Genomic DNA, 18,292 nt, shown 5'->3' on the forward strand with positions numbered 1-18,292 from the left:
CATAAGCAGGCATGGTAGGCAAATATTTTCAGGCAGACACAGTAGACAAATATTTTCAGGAAATCAAACTTTCATAAAAATAGTCTTTCTTGTTAGGTAAGCCTGTTACTTTGGATAGATTCTCCTCATCTGAGCAGGGATTCTAGGAACTCCTCCTCCTCCACAAAACTGGAATCATTCACAGAACTGCCCTTTCTAGCAGAAAAACAACAAATAACACTCTGATTTACTGCAACCCTTTCCTGAATTTACTGAATTCTCTAACACCTGAACACAAAGACTTAGGGTGTGAAATACAAGCATTTAGATGAACTTCCTTTTCTCTCACAAGAAGCATGAAATTCAAAAGAACAAGATCAAAAGAGCAATATTATTTATAGCCAACTCCCATATGCTCATTCGTCATAATGTTGACAGATTTATAAATTGACTAGACTTGAATAGGCAATACAATACAACTAGCATAAGTTCGAACAGCCAGCAGTCAGCACCCTTCAGTTTGAACAATCTGCCAGTAGACAAGAGAAAGGAAGGGGAAAATACAAATATGGTGCACAATCCCACAGACTGGGAATACTCAACACATATGAAGCAAAACCAAACACCACTTACTTCAGATTTGGAGGACATGTTTTCCTCCATGTCAGAATCATTGGGATCTACAATATCATCAAATGGTGGCAGAGTAGGCGTCTTCCTTTCCAGTGCATCATTTTCAATTTTGACTCTCCCCACCTTGAGTTGAGATCTATCCTTTGCCTGTTTTTTTTCAGCTGAACAAGTAAGAATCAGTGGTGGGGTGCTAGAAAAACTTTTAAAAAACGAATCTGAACCACTTTTTTTTCTCTTTTTTGCAGAAGGTTCGTCAGAGTCCAGAACAGAGGGCCTTTTTGTGGGAGTCTTCTTTTCTTGCTGCTGCCCACCTGTTATGGTAAGGATGGTGGTGTTTTCAGATTTTGGCTCCTTGGATATGGGTTTGGGTTCCTTGAATGCTATTTTAGGAACTATTTTTTCATCTTTTAGTGGTTTGTTTTCTTTGGGCTTCTTAGAGGATTCTTTGGAAAATTTGTTGTGTTCCCTGCAAAGTTCTCTGAAGGCACTTTTATGTTCTTTTGAGTCTCTAGAAGTTTTTTCCTTGTGATCCTTTGTTAACTTGTGTATCTTTGAAAAACAGTTACTGCTGCTGCTGCTGCTATTTGTGTTCAGAATCCTAGTCGGGTCCTGCAAAAAGCAGACGCAAAATTTTACTTACCAAAAAAAAAAAAAGAAAAAGAAAATAAAAAGAATCCTCCAAATGACAGACACACTATTGACACAGGATTCATATTATAAACTTGGAACTACAGTTTGAAAACAAGAAACTGCAAATACCTGTATAAAAACAGATACAAACCCCATGACTTTGGTCAACTTCTCTGTAACAAAGTGGTGGAACATAAGCAGTTACCACTGCTTGTCAATATCTGCAAAACAAGTTAGTTTTTATCTTAAGAACTAGATTATTTTTTTTTAAGAAACAGCTTAATATAAACATAAAGACAGTTTAGGAAATGTTAACCATGACCAGTAGCTACCAGAAAAAAAAAAAAAAAAAAAAAAAAAATCATAAGGAAAAGATGAGGATATGAGCCATATGCTATCAACAGAATTCAGGATGAGAGCAAAATATGTGCATCCTCATGACATTTCAGACAAAGTTTGACTTCTCAACTGTGATCTTCTCTCCAGCTTTTGCCAGATCCTTTTCCTCATACACAGTAACAACTCTGGGTCCAGCCTGGCTATGGCATCTCAGCAGTTAATGTCTTTTTATGGAAAACCTCCTTTACTAAAAAAAGCTTTCTTCTTTGTATTTACTGCCGCTGTCTCTGTTGAATATTTCACTGCATTTTTTTAAATTCAACTGTTATAAGCGAGATGGGTTTCTGAGACAGTGGTGATGACTCAGAGGTCCTATAGAACAGGCAAAAGCAGAAAGAGCAGAACAGTATCATTCCTCACTCAGTTGAATCTGAAAAGTCAAAATGGCAGGGAAGGTGGTGATCTGCAACTAGAACCAGCAATAAGGGAACTGAACTATCTGGAATAGGTCATATGGGATCCTTTCTTCTGAGAATTAACACCCAGGGATTTTCAAAAGATGAGGATAGCTCCAGCACTGCCCACTTTCACTGAAACTGCAAGCAGTGGGCACTCAGCATCTCAAAAATACCCAGTAGGCTAACTGCAGTGTTATAAACACTAAACACCTGTAGCACTCTCTCCAAAACAAACTTCATTTTTACACTACTTCAAATCTGCAAAGTGACATTTCAATTTACAGAAACCTACAGTGAACAAGTTTAGGTTGCTTACTTTCTTCCAAGCTGACTGTAAGCATTTCTATCTATATATTGCCTAGCATCTGAGAAACTCTTAGAAAGAAACACTTTGACAAATATATTACATATACCCACTGATTTCCTTTCCCTTTACCCAGAACAGAAGTTTAATTGGTATAAAACTGAAAATACTAAAACCCTGGAAAAAAAAAATTAGGCATGAAACCTGATGTATCGTGACATTTGCAAAAATCCTAACTCTAGATAGAGACTTATACTGAATAGGACTTCATTAACAATACCAAGCTTAAAATAACAGAAAAAAGAACCCATACTAACCTCGAAAATAAAAGTATGTAAAGTTTTATTCCTGCTGAAAAACTGCAAGACTGTTAGCCCATGAACCCTGGAAACACTTCTTCAAAGCAAGATAAACCCTAAGTGCTACATGTTATGCCAGTATCACACCCTCCAACTCTCAAATGATCAAACTCATGACTGGCAAAACAGGAATAGCTTTAGGGAAATTATATAGACTATATACTTGCAGTATGCCAAAGATTCCCATGCTCACACCTTACTTGCTGGCAACTATACATCTTATAGCTTTAGTTACTTCTCCTTAGGACAAAAAGATTGACAGTACTTGTCAGAACTTTGAATATGTTTAATTAGAAGTGTCCCAATACACAGTTCTAGAATCACAGTTTTAATGAAATTCTTAGGTTGAAAGAGAAAATGATGAACAATACTTTCAATAAAGTATTCTTCCAATATAATTTCTATGCAAAGAAAGCATTATTGGAAAGGGGGACCTACTGAAAAGGGTGCTAATTAGTATAAATACTACAAATGCACTTCTGGGTTTGACTTTCAATTAATTTGGTTACTTATTCATCTAAGTCCTTTGCAAGCCGCAGACTGAAGTGGTGCCCAAAATTCTCTCATCTCTGTGAGACTGGATATGCTTTCACCTGTGTAAAATTCATCTACAAATCCTAGCTCTGTTTTATTGTCTAGCAATCCACACTTACCATTCTACAGTGCTAAGAATCTACTTTTCTTTTTTGACTCTTTATTATCAGTTTGTGTGGTGTGGGTTTTTTTTTTTTTCTGGTAGCAGGGGAGGGGGCTAGAGGGATGGTTCCTGTGAGAAGCTGCTGGAAGCTTCCCCGGCTCCAGGTCAGACCCACCTCTGCCCAGGCCGAGCCCATCAGCGACGGTGGTACCACCTCTGGGAGAAAAGGTTTAAGAAGGGGAACCTGCCGTGAGTGGGGGGATCGGGATGTGAGAGGAACCCCTCTGCAGACACCGAGGTCAGTGCGGCAGGAGGGGAGGAGGAGCAGGGGAGGAGGGGATGCCCCTGCAGCCCTGGTGAGACGGCAGGCTGTGTCCCCCAGCCCACAGAGGGGAGCGGAGCCCCACCTGCAGCCCGGGGAGAAAGGAGCCCACACTGGAGTGGGGGGATACCCCCAAGATGGCCGTGACTCTATGGGAGAGCCCGTGCTGGAGCAGTCTGTGACTGAAGATCGACCCGCAGAAACGACCCATGCTGGAGCAGTTCGTGAAGAACTGCAGCCTGTGGGAAGGACCCATGTGGGAGAAGTTCATGGAGAACTGTCTCCTGTGGGAGGGACCCCACATTGGAGCAGGGGAAGAGTGAGGAGTCCTCCCCCTGAGGAGGAAGGAGCGGCAGAGACAAGGTGTGATGAACAGACCCCAGCCCCCATTCCCCATCCCCCTGCACTGCTGGGGGAGGAGGGAGAGAGAAACGGGAGTGGGGTTGAGCCAGGAAGGAGGGACAGGTGGGGAAAGGCATTCTAAGGTTTGGTTTTACTTCTCATTATCCTTGTTTTGATTTGATTGGTAGTAAATTAAGTGATTTTGTTTTTTCCCCAAGTTTAGTCTGGTTTTTTTGCCTGTGACCACAAGTGGGGAGTGATCCCTCCCGGTCCTTATCTTGACCCACAAGCTTTTCTTTATAATTTCTCCTCATCTCACTGTGGCCAGGAGCAGGGAGCGAGCAAGTGGCTGCGTCGTGCTTTGTTACTGGCTGGGCTTAAACCACAACACCCTTGCACTAGTTTTGGCTGGGACAAAGTTAATTTTCTTTACAGTAGCTTGTATGGGGCTATGTTTTGGATTTGTGCTGAAAAGAGTGTTGATAATGCCGAGATGTTTTCATTACTGAATGAAACTGTTTGTTTGTTGGTTGATTTTTTTTTACTGAGCAGTGCTGACACAGAGCCAAAGGCTTTTCTGCTTCTCACCCCACCAGTGAGGAAGCTGGAGGTACACAAGAAGGTGGGAGGGGACACAGCCAGGACAGCTGACCCAAACTGACCAAAGGGATATTCCAGACCATACAATGTCATGCTGAGCAATAAAAGCTGGGGGAAGAAGGAGAGGACATTTGGACTTGGGGTATTTGTCTTACCAAGTAACCATTACTCATGATGGAGCCCTGCTTTCCTGGAGATACCTGAACACCTGCCAGCCGATGGGAAGCAGTGAATGCATTCCTTGTTTTGCTTTGGTTGTGTGCACAGCTTTTGCCTTCCCCATTAAATTGGCACTTTCCCTATTAAACTGCCTTTACCTCAACTTTTACCTTTCTGATTCTCTCCCCTATCCCACCAAGGGGGAGTGAGCGAGCGGCTGCGTGGGGCTCAGCTGCCCACTGGAGTTAAAGCACAACAACCCTCTGGTACATATGTAGATGCGGTATGTCTGGCTGTCTAATACTGCCATGGCTTTACAGAACTGCAGAGCTTTTCTTTCCCGTTACTTCACCACCACCATTTTATCCACAATGCAGATAGGACTGCAGCACGGCGCTGGAAACTGAAGGACCAAAGCACGACATGGCCAGCCTCAACCTCCACAGGGGCTGAGTAATTTTAGAAATACAGTTGTTAGAACTGCTGTGAAAAAAACCCCACCCAATAAGTCAAAGCAGAATGAGCCTGTTTAATGAAAATTGTATCAACAAGAGGAGAAACAAAGATGGAGAATACATCCACTCATGTGCTCCATGTTGGCAGGTAACTACTTATGAATTGTCCAATCAGGACATGTTAAGCCAGTATTCAATGCTGCAGGACCTGAACGGTTTGCACATATCATATGTATCTCCCTTCTCCTCTGTAGCAACAGGTGGAAATGGAAACAATTAATTAAAAATAATTACTTTGAACTGTTTCTCCTTTCTCATTATCTTAACTAATTAGTGAAACACCGAATTTTCACACAGTGCTGCACAAATTATTCAATTGTGCTTTTTGTTCAGGTGTTTCTTGCATCAGCACTGCAAATGTATTTTTGAGTCACATTTGGAAATCTAACTATATATCTATATAATATATATGCATCAACATTAACAACAAGCAGAAGCATCAACAAGGAACAATATTATGATGACGTTTGAATGTCTGAACATAAGGCACTTCCTCATTTCCCAGGCCAGCAATTAAAAAAACAAAAATAAAAAAGCATGAATCATTCCTTGAGATCTTTTACTTTAGTCAAAACTCCTTTCCTGGTGTTTCTTTTTGTTTTGTTTTAAATTCTTTTTATTTATTTTTAAATTAATTTTTTAAAAATAATAATAATAAAAAAAGCTCCGTATTTTGTCTGATCCAAGACCAGCCCCAAAGGTTGCCATATGAAGTAAGTATTAATGCTTTTATCTTCACATCTTGTTCTATCACGCCAGACCTGTAAGTGTTGCCCTGGGGAAGAATAAAATATGTGCCATTAATAAACTAGATTGAGTCCTTATGCTTCTTATTGGTCTCCTTACCAGGTATTTTAAATTGCTCCAAAAGGAGAGACTCATTTTAGTCGTTTTCCAACAGATAAGAACTGTGAAATAGGTCCTGGGGCGCAGTAGTATTAAAACCAATAGGAACTTGAGATCTTTCTTGTCTTTGCAATTTTAAAACCAGACTTCTTTCCTCTTTCTACAACATGGAAGCTGAAGTTTTCATAGAAAGCATAGTAAAGTATATGATATACTTATGATATAGACATATTTACACAACCCTGCCATGCTTTCTGAGAGCTACTCTTTCATTAAGACAGCCAACCCATTACTTTTGTATCTGCATTCATTCTCTAAGTAAAAAAAGTATCTTTTCTTATTTCCTCAGTTTCTGCAATGACCTTAACAGAAGCCAACAATGACTTAGAGGAAATAGCAGGAGGAACATAAAATCTGTAACACAGAAAAAAACCCAAATATATGCACTGGTAAAATTATACCAAACCTAATGATGAATGTGGAAGGCTGATGAGGATTAAATGTGGCTAAATGTTCACATTATGTCAGCATAGATATTACTGAGAATCAGAAAGTACTTTCAAACCATTTTCTTACTTATAAAAATCTAAAAGTGTGTTTAATGTTTCTTTTTCCCTCCCACCTTAAGAAGTATTGCAAGGAATAAGCGTGAATGATGTATTTCTGCTAAGGACAAATAAACCAGTCTTTTCTCAAGTCCATATGTAAAATGGAGATGGTGGGTTTTTGACAGGTAACACATTTACACACCACAGCTGACATTTGTGTACTCAAATATTGAAGCAACCCAAGGGAATGTTAGACTTTGATACATTGCATAACAGGCATCAAAAGAGTAATACGCAGGATTATATGCATGTTAAAATACCTGCCAATGTTTTATTTTCTTACGCCAAGTAACACCATGTACATATAGTACTTCAAGATATATACCCCCCTTCATAGAGCAGTACTAACAGATCTTTAAAAATAAGTATTTTAGAAAGCATGATAAAAATCTAAGATTTTACCAACAGAGAAAAACTGTGCTACTGTGACTGTTGCATTCAACTGCTCAGATTTTGGTTAACACAGCTCATTCTAAGGCCTTGATGTATGCTGGGAGCAGCAAGAGCATCACATAGGCAGGACAGGTGGCCAGAAAGAGCTAAAGGGCCATTATGCAGCCATGTTCTCCTGCAAATTCCTGTGTCCTGCAACCGTTATCTTTGCCTAGCAGTTTTGTCAGAATCTACTAACTTACGGAAATTATATAAACCAAACCTCCAAGCCCGAAGGTATAAAACATCATCTTAGGATAAAAAAAAAAGCTTTTGAAGTAGATCCATCAGCAGCTGGACTGCTGAGGCTTTCATGCTTCCTGGTTTGATACAGGGGACACCCCCACTGTGACAGAGAAGGAAGGATGAGGACTCTCACTGTCAGGTAGGTAACTAATTTTTTTGTTGTTTTTGTTCCTAAGAGCATGGATTAAGAGTAACATGTTATAAGTTATGATACCTTATGACTTGAGTGGTGAATAAGTGAATTCATGTGATAGACTAGTCTGGGCAAAGGGGACTGAGCCCTGTCTGACATGTTTGTTTGTTGTATTTCTTAATGGCTCATGCAATAAAGTTTAAATCACAGAGTACAGTGTCCTGTGAATTTGAGAGATCCAAATGGACCATAACAGCTCCTCAACAGGTAACACATTTGCAGGTTCAAACACTTCTGTAACTACAAGGCAAAAAATGGTGTTGAAAGCTCTGTATATTTTGCAGGGTTGGATTCTGACTTCACACCACAAAAAGGAATTCCCACTTTTGTTGAACATGAGTTTGAATAAGCAGTATCTTCTGGAAATCATTTCAAACAACTCCAGTTGCTGACAGACATTAGGAACCTAATTAGCAAATGAAGCAGTTGTGGGGAGTGATGAGAGGTTCATTAAATTTTATGAAGTCATTAAACTGAGCACACTGGCATGACCATGCCAGTCTACTGTAGTCTTGGTTTAGTCTACAAATTTAGTATTAGTGATCATAAAAACATGCATTATTTTAATTTGTAATAAAAAAGCATTTCTTCAAATGTTATGCCTATTGAAATAATGTGTCCATCTTGAGCCAATAGACTGGAATTAGTCTCAAATATGCCTCCTGCTCTTAAAAGAGGAGGAAGATAGCTAAAAAGGAATTAATTCCTCAAGGAAATTCAGATTTCTGTTGAACACAAATGTGTTTATTATTGAAACACTAACTGATTTGGGAAATGCCACACACACAATATTTTGAAAACCTCCACAAATACTATGGTATTATTCCACTTGCTAGCTGCATGCTGGAGATGAATTTACCTGCTACTAGTTCTTCTCACAGATTATTACTATATTGCATATTTACAAGGCTTTCCACACTTCAGCTTGTCCAGCCCCCCAAACTATTACACCCAATGACATCAGGAGAATTAGAAGCAGATGGAGAATTACAAGGCTCACTTGTTTGACAGAAAAAGCCAAAAGAGGGAGCATAAAATAATTTTTCTTTTTTTCTGGTCACACACAGGAATAAGAGCTTTTGGGTTTTTGTTTATAAAGTAAACCTCATTTCACTGCAGCTGACACTACAGCTCATTCCAAAAGACATAATCACCTCAACAAAACTAATCAAGCTGTTTCTCTGTATTCTGTTCATGTTGTATTTACATAATACAAACAGGCACAGTAATACAACTGATTTAAAAGCAACACAATATCTGCAGCTAGCCTGCAGCTATTTTTACGTTCTGAAAAAAATGCATAAAGTAAGGTTTCATGCACTTCTGCCTGTCCTCTGTATTTCCAAGACTAAAGCTTTGTTTTAGAATCATAATACTGGGGCTCATTAATACCATCTCCATTAAATTAAACACAAAATCATGGAACTTCAGAAATACAAACATGTATGGTTTTTAATACATATTTCAGAAGAGGATGTGACAGAAAGCAAAGTGACAGTTCTCCCTTCATACTGCATTGTATTTTTTTATAAGTGAATGCTAAACCAACAATACCACTTCACTGCACTAGTTTTACTGTCTTGAGCGCAATTCTCCTCTAACCAGAAAGTCTGTGTGGTGCTTTGTAATGGCAAATGGGTAAGCAAATATTCTTAAGTTCTCGTTTTCCATATTCAGGGTTTAAAACTGACCTCAGAGTTGACTTTGGTATTCACAGACACAAAACAAACCAAAACCAAGCTAAGCACATCAAAGGGCTATTGCTGCAGCAGAAAAATCCCCAAATCATCCAGGACAGACACCTGGAGTACATGCACCCATAGTTTTGGTACAGACAACTTACACCCAAGAACTACCAATACCTTTCTACAGCTCGTATTCTAGAGGCATATTGAAATGAAATTTGGACACCGAAGTTGTGCCATCACTGGGATTATTCCAAATGACAAAACCAAAAATCTATTTACACGTTGGCTGGAATACTCCTGCACCCCAACCAAAACAAAACCCCTTAAGACAAAATTCCAACGGTTCTCAGCTCCCAGGATTTATAATAAAAAAAACAAACTTTTTTGCTATACCAAACCCAAGGTTACTTTGTGTTTCCATTTCTCAAAACCAGCTGATGATCCTCAGTAAGGCAGGTATTTACAACTCTTTCTTTATGACATACAAGAACAGTTGCTCATTAGTGTTGCTTTTTAAGTTGGACAGGAACAAAGATTGCTGGCAGGGAAAGGAAAAACTGAATATTCACACCAACTGGCAAGAAACACTGTATTGATATAACATCTCTTCCCACTACTAAAAACTCCAGTGAACAGCATACAAGGCTGAAAAATTAATTATTTCAAATAGAAGCATTGTTGCTCATCATCCCTATTTTGAAACCAAATAGTTAAAAAACATTCCTGGGTAACAATTTTACAGATATTGAATACAATCCTGAGATCTGATGCACATCTAACCTCCTACTGACTCCTGTAACTTCCTGCTGTGGGTCAAACTGGCTACACATTGTTGGGTTGCTTCAGCAAAAATGAAAGATTTCGAACATTCATTTATAAGGATGAGCGCAGCAAACATGCAACACTCCCTTCACCCTGCTTCACCCCAACCACACTCCACACTTGTCAGGTTTCTACAACAGACAAGAGTTCATTGTCCGATTATAGTTCAGAAAATGACATCCCAGAATAGCACTTGCCTATGAAAACATTTACACTGGAGATTCAAGACTTACCATGGTGTACGGTTACTAGATGGAGCATTAGTGTAGGACTCGGTATCATATCTGTACCTCCCTGAAGTCCTTTTGCAGGTGTTTGGGTTGCTTGTTTATAGGCTAAGCCTCAGTATGCCTACGTTGGCGAGCAATGCAAGACATGGGTGATTGGAAACTGAACTCTAGAGAGCTACTCAACCTCACAAGAACCCCTCTTATAGATGGTAAAGTGTCAAAGTAATTCATCTTCAGTATCCAAGTAGATGGAGATACATCCTAGTCTAAGCAGTCAGTTATCTTCAGCACCTTGCTTGAGCACCTGGTATAGCCAGCTGCTTTCCGTTTTAGGCAATAAGCAGTCATCTTAGCACATCAGAGTAAGCACCTTCAGTCTAATCCTCAGATTCAATCTACCTCAGCTCCTCATTAGGAAAACAAAAATAATCACACATCCATGTATCCTTTAAATGTCACAGGAAGACCTGCATTAGAGATAGTGAGGCACTCAGGTGCAATGCAAACCAGGCAGAAACATGTCAAAGAACTCCCCCCTTTCCCCCCCACCCTCCCCTATATCCTTACTGTTGTGACACATTCTTATCAATGGACACACTTAGGCATAGCCATAATTCATTACCTGAAAGTTCTTACAAGATTCAAGATTTGGTACAGCTACAGAACATGAAAGTTACTGATAAAAAGGAGTATTGCCCCTTGCAGTATGTGCACTGCAAGATTAAGTAACACATTTCAAATTAACAAGATGCTAAGAAAGAAAATCAAACCCCAAACAATTTAACAGAATGGAGACAAGGCATTTATGTTAATTAATTTACGACATAAGTAACTGTGTTGCATTTCTTATTTGAATACATAAGATGCTCTTTATTCTTCCACACCATTCATTCATGTTGTCAAACTGAAGAAATTATCTGCCATTTCAGAAAGGTCCATTTATATTACTCAAAAGGTTCATTGGACTATACCTTTTCACTGTGATCTAGTTTGGGGATTCAATTTGATGTCCTAGAGACTGATGACACATTGCTGTTTTTGAAACACCTAGTAAAGAATTAACCCCTGAAATTTAAACAAAATTAAAAATCCTAAAGAACACAAGTCCACGTTTCACTCTACACAATTATCATGAAAAGTATTAGAAAATACTTAATAAAGGAAACAATTATTATAGCATTTTCTCATGTTCTTTATATTTCTGTAGATCACACTTCCATCATCACAACCGCCTAATACTACAACATACCATTAGAATTCCTTCTGGGAAAGGAGGAAAACAATTGTGCATGTACAAAATCCAGAAAAGCAGTACCTTCATTGGTACCTGTTCTCACAACCATCCTTGTTCTGCATTATTTTCATGTGGCAAACAGTAAGTTCACAACAAAGAAATGTCAAGATGTATTACCACTGGACTACATAATGAGATTGCAAAAATACCTAGAAATACTTTTTCTCAAGTTACTTCCCAGCAAAAAGAATCACTGGCTCAAGTATCTTCTAGCAAAATAAGTCTCACCTTTGGCCCATGAGATGATTTCTTCTTCACTTCAGAAAAAGACAGGGAGTTACTGGGAAGGCTGGGTAGATGAAGGCTCTGTCCTGAAGAGGACGATGTGCCATCCGACATTACCATGATCTGTTATAAGAGAGAAAGCATGTCAGTCAAACATTACCAACAGACAGAGAGAGTCTCACCTGCCTAAGAACTGCAAATCACATTGGTAGAATAAGACTTCTCCAACAAATAGTATCCATGTTTCTTCTCAATGGGGGATGGGTTAATTAAACCACACTGTCATCCTCTATTTAATGAGTAAATCACATCTTTCAGTTTCCATGCAAACACAATGCAAGCCCCTCAGAAAATGGCATAACTTGTTCTATTATGGCTGCTTACACACTATGGCACCTGAGTCCTTAGCCCTCTTTCTCTTGTCCTCAACACTGTCTAGTACACTTGAAAGTTCATCCCACCTGCAGTAGAAGGTTCTGCAGGCAGCTGACATTCCATAAATATGTATACGCAGCAGTCTTTGCTTTCAACTAAAGTGAACTGAAGGAAAACTATAATGGGTACAGGTGGCAAGGTTTGGGTGGCAGGGGTGGCCTCTGTGAGGAAGGGCCAGGGACTCCCCCGTGTCGGACACAGCTGGATCCAGCCAGCCCCAATGGACCCACCGCAGGACATGTCTGAGCCCCTCAGGCAAGATGGTGCCACCTCACAAAGAACAGGTTTCAGAAAGGGCAAAACACTGCACAGGCAGAGGAGGTGAGGGAAAAAAAAAATTGTGAGAAACTGCAGTGTGAACACCAAGGTCAAAGGAGGGGAAGAGGTGCTCCAGGCACTGTAAAAGGTACTTCCCTGCAGCCCACAGAGAGGCCCCATGCTGGAGTGGGGGAAAGTGTGAGGAGGGAGGAGTGGCAGCAAGGAGCTGTTATGGATTGACTGCAAACCCCATTCCCCATCCCCCTGTGCCGCTCAGGGAGGTGGCAGAGATAAGTCCTGAATGAACAACTGAAGTTGAGCATGGGAAGGTGGTGTCTGGGGTTGATGTTGTTTTGGTTTTTTTTCTTTCTCTTTACCCAAATCTATTTTAATTTGCAACAAATTAAATTAATTTTCCCCGAGTCGAGTCTGTTTTTCCCATGACATTAACTGGTAAGCAATCTTCCTGTCTTTATCCTGACCCATGAGCCTTCTCATCCTATCTTCTTCCCCTGCCCTGTTGAGTAGGCAGAGTGAGCAACCAAGCGTCTGGGTGGGAGTTCAGCCCTTAAACAAGATTAACCCACCACAAAGATACACTGGAAGAAATGAGGTTTTAATGTGAAAGCAGTACAGCTCTAACTTCAACTTCTAACATCAAGCTTCTGCTTTATATAGAGTACAGTAAACTGGATGGCTGGTAAGCAAGCAGCATTTTTGCTATAACAAGGGTCTTTCATAATTTTAAGACTTTTAACTACAAACAGATCATTTCCAGACACCACAGATAAATCAGCCATCACAGAGCAGTTACCAGACATGTAAAGATTATGCCTTCCATCTGAGAAACTCAGCTAGCTCCTGTCTTCTGCTCCAGTGCTGCTGCGCCTGGATTTTACTGCTTCCTAGCATACCTATTCATTTATCTATTGTTTCAAAACCCTAAATGCCAGAGAGAGCTTACCTCCTGTCTGACAAACCCTGCAAAGCTGGAGAGAAGTTGCAGAGCTCTGCACCTGCAAGGAAACATCTCTATTTCCACAAGTTCCCATGCATGAAGTCACACTTGGTTTTGCGGATGCCCTGTGTGGTCGCCCTTGCCTCTTCACAAGACCAAAACATCCTCTGATACTGGGGATGGGGAGAGACTGACCCATCACATGCCTCATGCACATTACATTAAAGGAGGAATGAGAAGTGCAAAATTGGGAAATCTAGGATGTAGGTATGTATACTCCACATTTTACCACTCCAAGTCAAGATGGTATTTACTGCCTACAGCTTCTTCAAGACAGGATTTCAATTTAAAAAAAAAAAATTTAAACACCACTCCAAATGAATCTTGTTGTAGACAACCTTGCTCGAAAGACCATGTGGTAGCCTAGACAATATTAAGGGACATAACTAGGTAATAAAGATTACTTTTATCAGCCCGTAAGTTGAGCATTACCTTTCAACACTGCTGCTAGAATCCAAAGGTAGAGGAAGAAGAAGGCAATAAAGTTGTTCTCCTTCCTCGACCATAGGTTCATGTATTAAAAAAAAAAAGTCTTTAAAAGTTACTTATGTATCCAAACATTTTGTGAAGTAAGATTCCACACAGGGCATGTAACAAATTTTCTCCCCAATTCCTCATTTCCATTTCTCAGACACCTAAACCAGAGCCTGTCAGCAGCCAGAACTCTCAAAAATCAGCTGGGCAAAAACAATGGTGTCCTCCTTGTAATCATGGTAATGTCAACAGCAATTAGCTATTGTGAATCACAATAAATGATTTCCTTTTTAACCTCAACTTGACCAAGGTTTTGGTTGAATTCAGCCCAGCTGAAAGCAAGAGAAGGCACAAGCTAACAAAGAACAATCAGCAACAAGGAAAATCTGTAGCCACAGGTGCATACCATAAACCTGGCAACAGGTAGAGAAAATGCATGTCCCCATCACTATCTCCTCTCACAGACTAAGTCAAACAGGTGGTTAAATAAGATTGTTCTCCTTTAAATTAAACTCAATGCAATGTTTTAAACCTACAAACTTCATAGAAAATACCAGTGAGACATAAGGTTACCCATTAATTATAGAGTTTAAGCAGGTGTTTTATTGACACGAAGCAGTTTTGTTCACACTCATAAGACAAAAAGATGCATATCCATGTGGAAGAGAAATATAGTCAGGAGGATCAGGGTTTGCCCTACCTTGAAATTAAAAGCAAAGAAACAAAAAATTCTGCCAAGGATTCTTTCTCCTAGGGTTGCAAGCTGCCATTTTCTCCCTGAAGCATAGAAGTCTGACTCACTAAAATAAACTGAGGTGCAACCACTGCATAAATTTTCTTTTTAAAATTCAGAAACTTTCCAGTTTGTAAGTATTTATATATTCATCATTATACACAGACATTCTTAGAAAGCTGACATTTTAAAAAAGTGTATGGACTTCTGAGATATCTCAGTTTCTAGGCAAGTATTTAGACCATTAACAGGATCAGTATTACAGACTTATGTTTAGGAACAGGATGACTGTCTACAGAAAGATCTACAGGGCCAGGTTGAACAGCATTAGTACTGAGGTCTGGCATTCCAAACTGTGAGCCCTAAAAATTTCAGTGTATTGAAACCTACAGCCTGTTATTTCATTATAAACCCTATGAAAAATGGCAATTATAGATTCAAAATTTTTTGTGATCAACAATGTATGCAGTAAAACAGAACTTCAGTTCAGACTACAGACTTTACCATCTATAAAAAATGACAGAAGACCAAGAAAATCTCATGTAAAATTAACTTTTTGTCCCCTATGATAAAAAAACACAACTCTGTCTTCCAAACTGATCTCTGTCAGAAAAAGGATATGGTCCTCACTGAAATCCCCTATATTAAAAAAAAAAAAAAAAAAGCACACACACACCCCCCCCCCAGCCACTTGCCTTCTCCTCCCTCTCAAAGAATAAAGTTAATATTAACATTAAGTAACTCTTCAGGAACTCTTCCAAAATGTTTGTTTTCTTTGCCAAGATTATCTATGTAAAAAGGCCCTACATTAGAAACACTCTCTGGAATTGAGATGAATTTCCCTTTTGGCTAAATTTAGGGAAGAGACAGCTATACATCCAGTTTAAGTTTACTGAAAGATCTCAGCTGACAATTATAGTAACTTCTGGAGTAACTGCCATTTGTTCTGCCATTAGTCAAACACAGAAACACACAGCCTGACAGATGTACTTCAACCAGCTTTCAGGGCAAGTCCCTACTTTTACATTGCAACTATCACACTGGCAGCATATACTGCTTGTGTGTGTGTGCATGTTTATGTATATGGCTATATTAAGTGAAAGCTACACAAAAGAAGCAAAAGGTGGGAATGAGCATATCACAGCAAGCCACTAATTCTGCAGCAAGAATGCAAGCTCTTCAAAAGCATAGCAAGAGCTCTCCAGTACAGCCAATGTTACATGTACGTTTTTTACTCATTTCCTCCTTGCTGCACTCTAAGTTTCCTACTAGCTTACAGCTGCACACAACAGTACACACCAATACATGGAGGACACTGCCGCAGCCCATGCTTAAGCCAGGCACCCAAGACCACCTGCAGCTGGCACTTTCAGCTCCCACAATGAATCACTTCAGTGACAAAAACCAGGAACATTATTAATTCACCTCCTCAGCCCCTTCCACAAGTCAACAGCTCAGTGGGATCAGACAAGCTGGTGGAATAAGACACCAGTGCTGGTGTTAATGAAGCAAGGTAAGATGACAGCTTGGCTTTAAAAAAGTCAGTTTAAACAGCCATGTAATCACACTCTGAATTCACCAGTATGTAAAGCATGAAGTTCTAGTTACAATTTTGCTGTTCCCTCAAAGATATAGCTTGACTATATAGGCAGAGCAGAGGGTCTAGCTGATCTCACAGCCTGTCTTTGATGTGACAGTAATAGACTATGTAAAGGTAGGGAATTAGTCAAGCTTGTTCACAAGTGTTAAAGGCTTTTAAAAAAGTTGGGTGGATTAGAGTACCTGGTACTGGATAAGCATTAGAAACATGGCCAAGAAAAAAACAGTTTCACTGTTCAATAGCAGGGTACAAATGATATGGGAATCACAGAACAGGTTGTATTAAGAAACATGTTGAGGTAGGTGATTGTCCCACTCTACCCTGCACTGGTGCGGCCCCACCTTGAGTACTGTGGGCAGTTGTGGGCGCCTCAGTATAAGAAGGACATCAGACTACTACAGTGTGTGCAGAGGGGGGCAACCAAGATGGTGAAAGGTCTCAAGAGCAAGACTTACAAGGATCAGCTGAGGTCACTTAGCTCATTCACCTTGGAGAAGAGAAGGCTGAGGGGTGACCTCATGGCAGTCTACAACTTCCTCACAAAGGGGGCAGTGGAGGGGGAGCTGCTGATCTCCTCTCTTTGGTGACCAGCGACAGGACACGACAAAATGGAATGAAGCTGCATCAGGGGAACTTCAGACTGGACACAGGAAAAGGTTCCTCACTAAGAGGGTGGTTGGTCACTGGAACAGGCTCCCCAGGAAGTGGTCACGGCACCAAGCCTGTACAGTTTAGTTTTAGGTAGACCTGCAAGAAGCAGGAGTCAGACTCGATGAACCTTATGGGTCCCTTACTACTTGAGACATTCCATGATCCTATGTATCCACACTGGGTGTTTTGTTTTGTTTAAAATTCAATTAAAAAAATACATATTTTAAATTTTACCTGTTGGCAGGACTTCATAATCCTCAGGAATGGAAATTCTTTGCACCCATAGGAAGCAGCTAATATTACATGATGTGAATGACAAGAAACACTTCTAAAAACAAACAGGCTGTAAAAGAAAGGCTAAAGAAAGGGTGGGCCCACTGCTCAATGGGGCAAGAGACCTCATGACAAAAGAACTTGACTTATGTACTCAATGTTCTTTTAGCCTCCATCTTCACTAGTAAGATCTTGTTTCCTTAGGCCTCCAAGGTACCTGAGCATCCTCACAGGGTCTGTGCCAGTGTCAGTGCCCACAAGAGAAGACTGAGTTAGGGTGCACTTCATCCACAGGGATGCTCAGGTTCATGAGACCACATTGGATGCAAGCAGGGATACTGAAGGAGCTGGTCAGTATCATTGCAAGGCAGCTCTCTATCATCTTCAAAAGGTTGTGGTGATCAGGGAAGGTTCCTGATGACTAGAGGAAGGCAAATATCCCATTCATCTTCAAGAAAGAAGATCCAGGGAACAAGAATCCCATCAGTCTCACTTCAGTTCCTGGGAAGAAGATGCAGAAAATCATCCTGAAAGCCACTTTCAGACACTGGAGGGACAAGAATGTGACTGAGAGCAGTCAACATAGGTTTACTAAGAAACACCCTGCCCAACTTACAGCCAGACCTATGAGGTATAGACTGGATATATAGATTATGAGATGGATGGAGAACTGTCTGGACTGCTGGACTCAAACGGTTACCTTCAGCTGTGTGAGGTACAGCTAGAGGCCAGTGACTATCAGTGCCTCTCCAGGATCAACACTTAGTCCAAAACTGTTTAATGTCTTGATTAATGATTCAGTGGGATCAAGTGAACTCTCAGTAAGTTCACAGATGATACACAGGTAACTATTTTTCTGAGATACCCTGTGCTGTCCAGGAGAAGCTCCACCATACAAACGTGACTGTTGGGTTAGAAGACGTTCCAGGAAGGGAAGAAAAAAGGTCATATGAGCTGTTCTGTAAGGCATACAGAAACTCAGTCAGCAG

The 18,292-nt window shown here is 40.2% G+C and overlaps 1 protein-coding gene across 1 annotated transcript in view; it reads right to left on the reverse strand.

Moving 5' to 3' along the window:
* The window catches only part of MLLT3 (MLLT3 super elongation complex subunit), a 145,337-nt gene that overhangs the window by 37,884 nt on the left and 89,161 nt on the right, over window positions 1-18,292 (reverse strand). The window contains exons 5-6 of the mRNA XM_075021761.1: window positions 11,865-11,984; window positions 613-1,221 (exon numbers count right to left, since the gene is read on the reverse strand). Coding sequence (XP_074877862.1) covers window positions 613-1,221; window positions 11,865-11,984 — 729 coding nt within the window. The remainder of the gene's footprint in view (window positions 1-612; window positions 1,222-11,864; window positions 11,985-18,292) is intronic.

Source organism: Buteo buteo, chromosome Z (genome assembly GCF_964188355.1).
Source record: "Buteo buteo chromosome Z, bButBut1.hap1.1, whole genome shotgun sequence".
In the NCBI taxonomy this organism is placed as follows: Eukaryota; Metazoa; Chordata; class Aves; order Accipitriformes; family Accipitridae; genus Buteo; species Buteo buteo.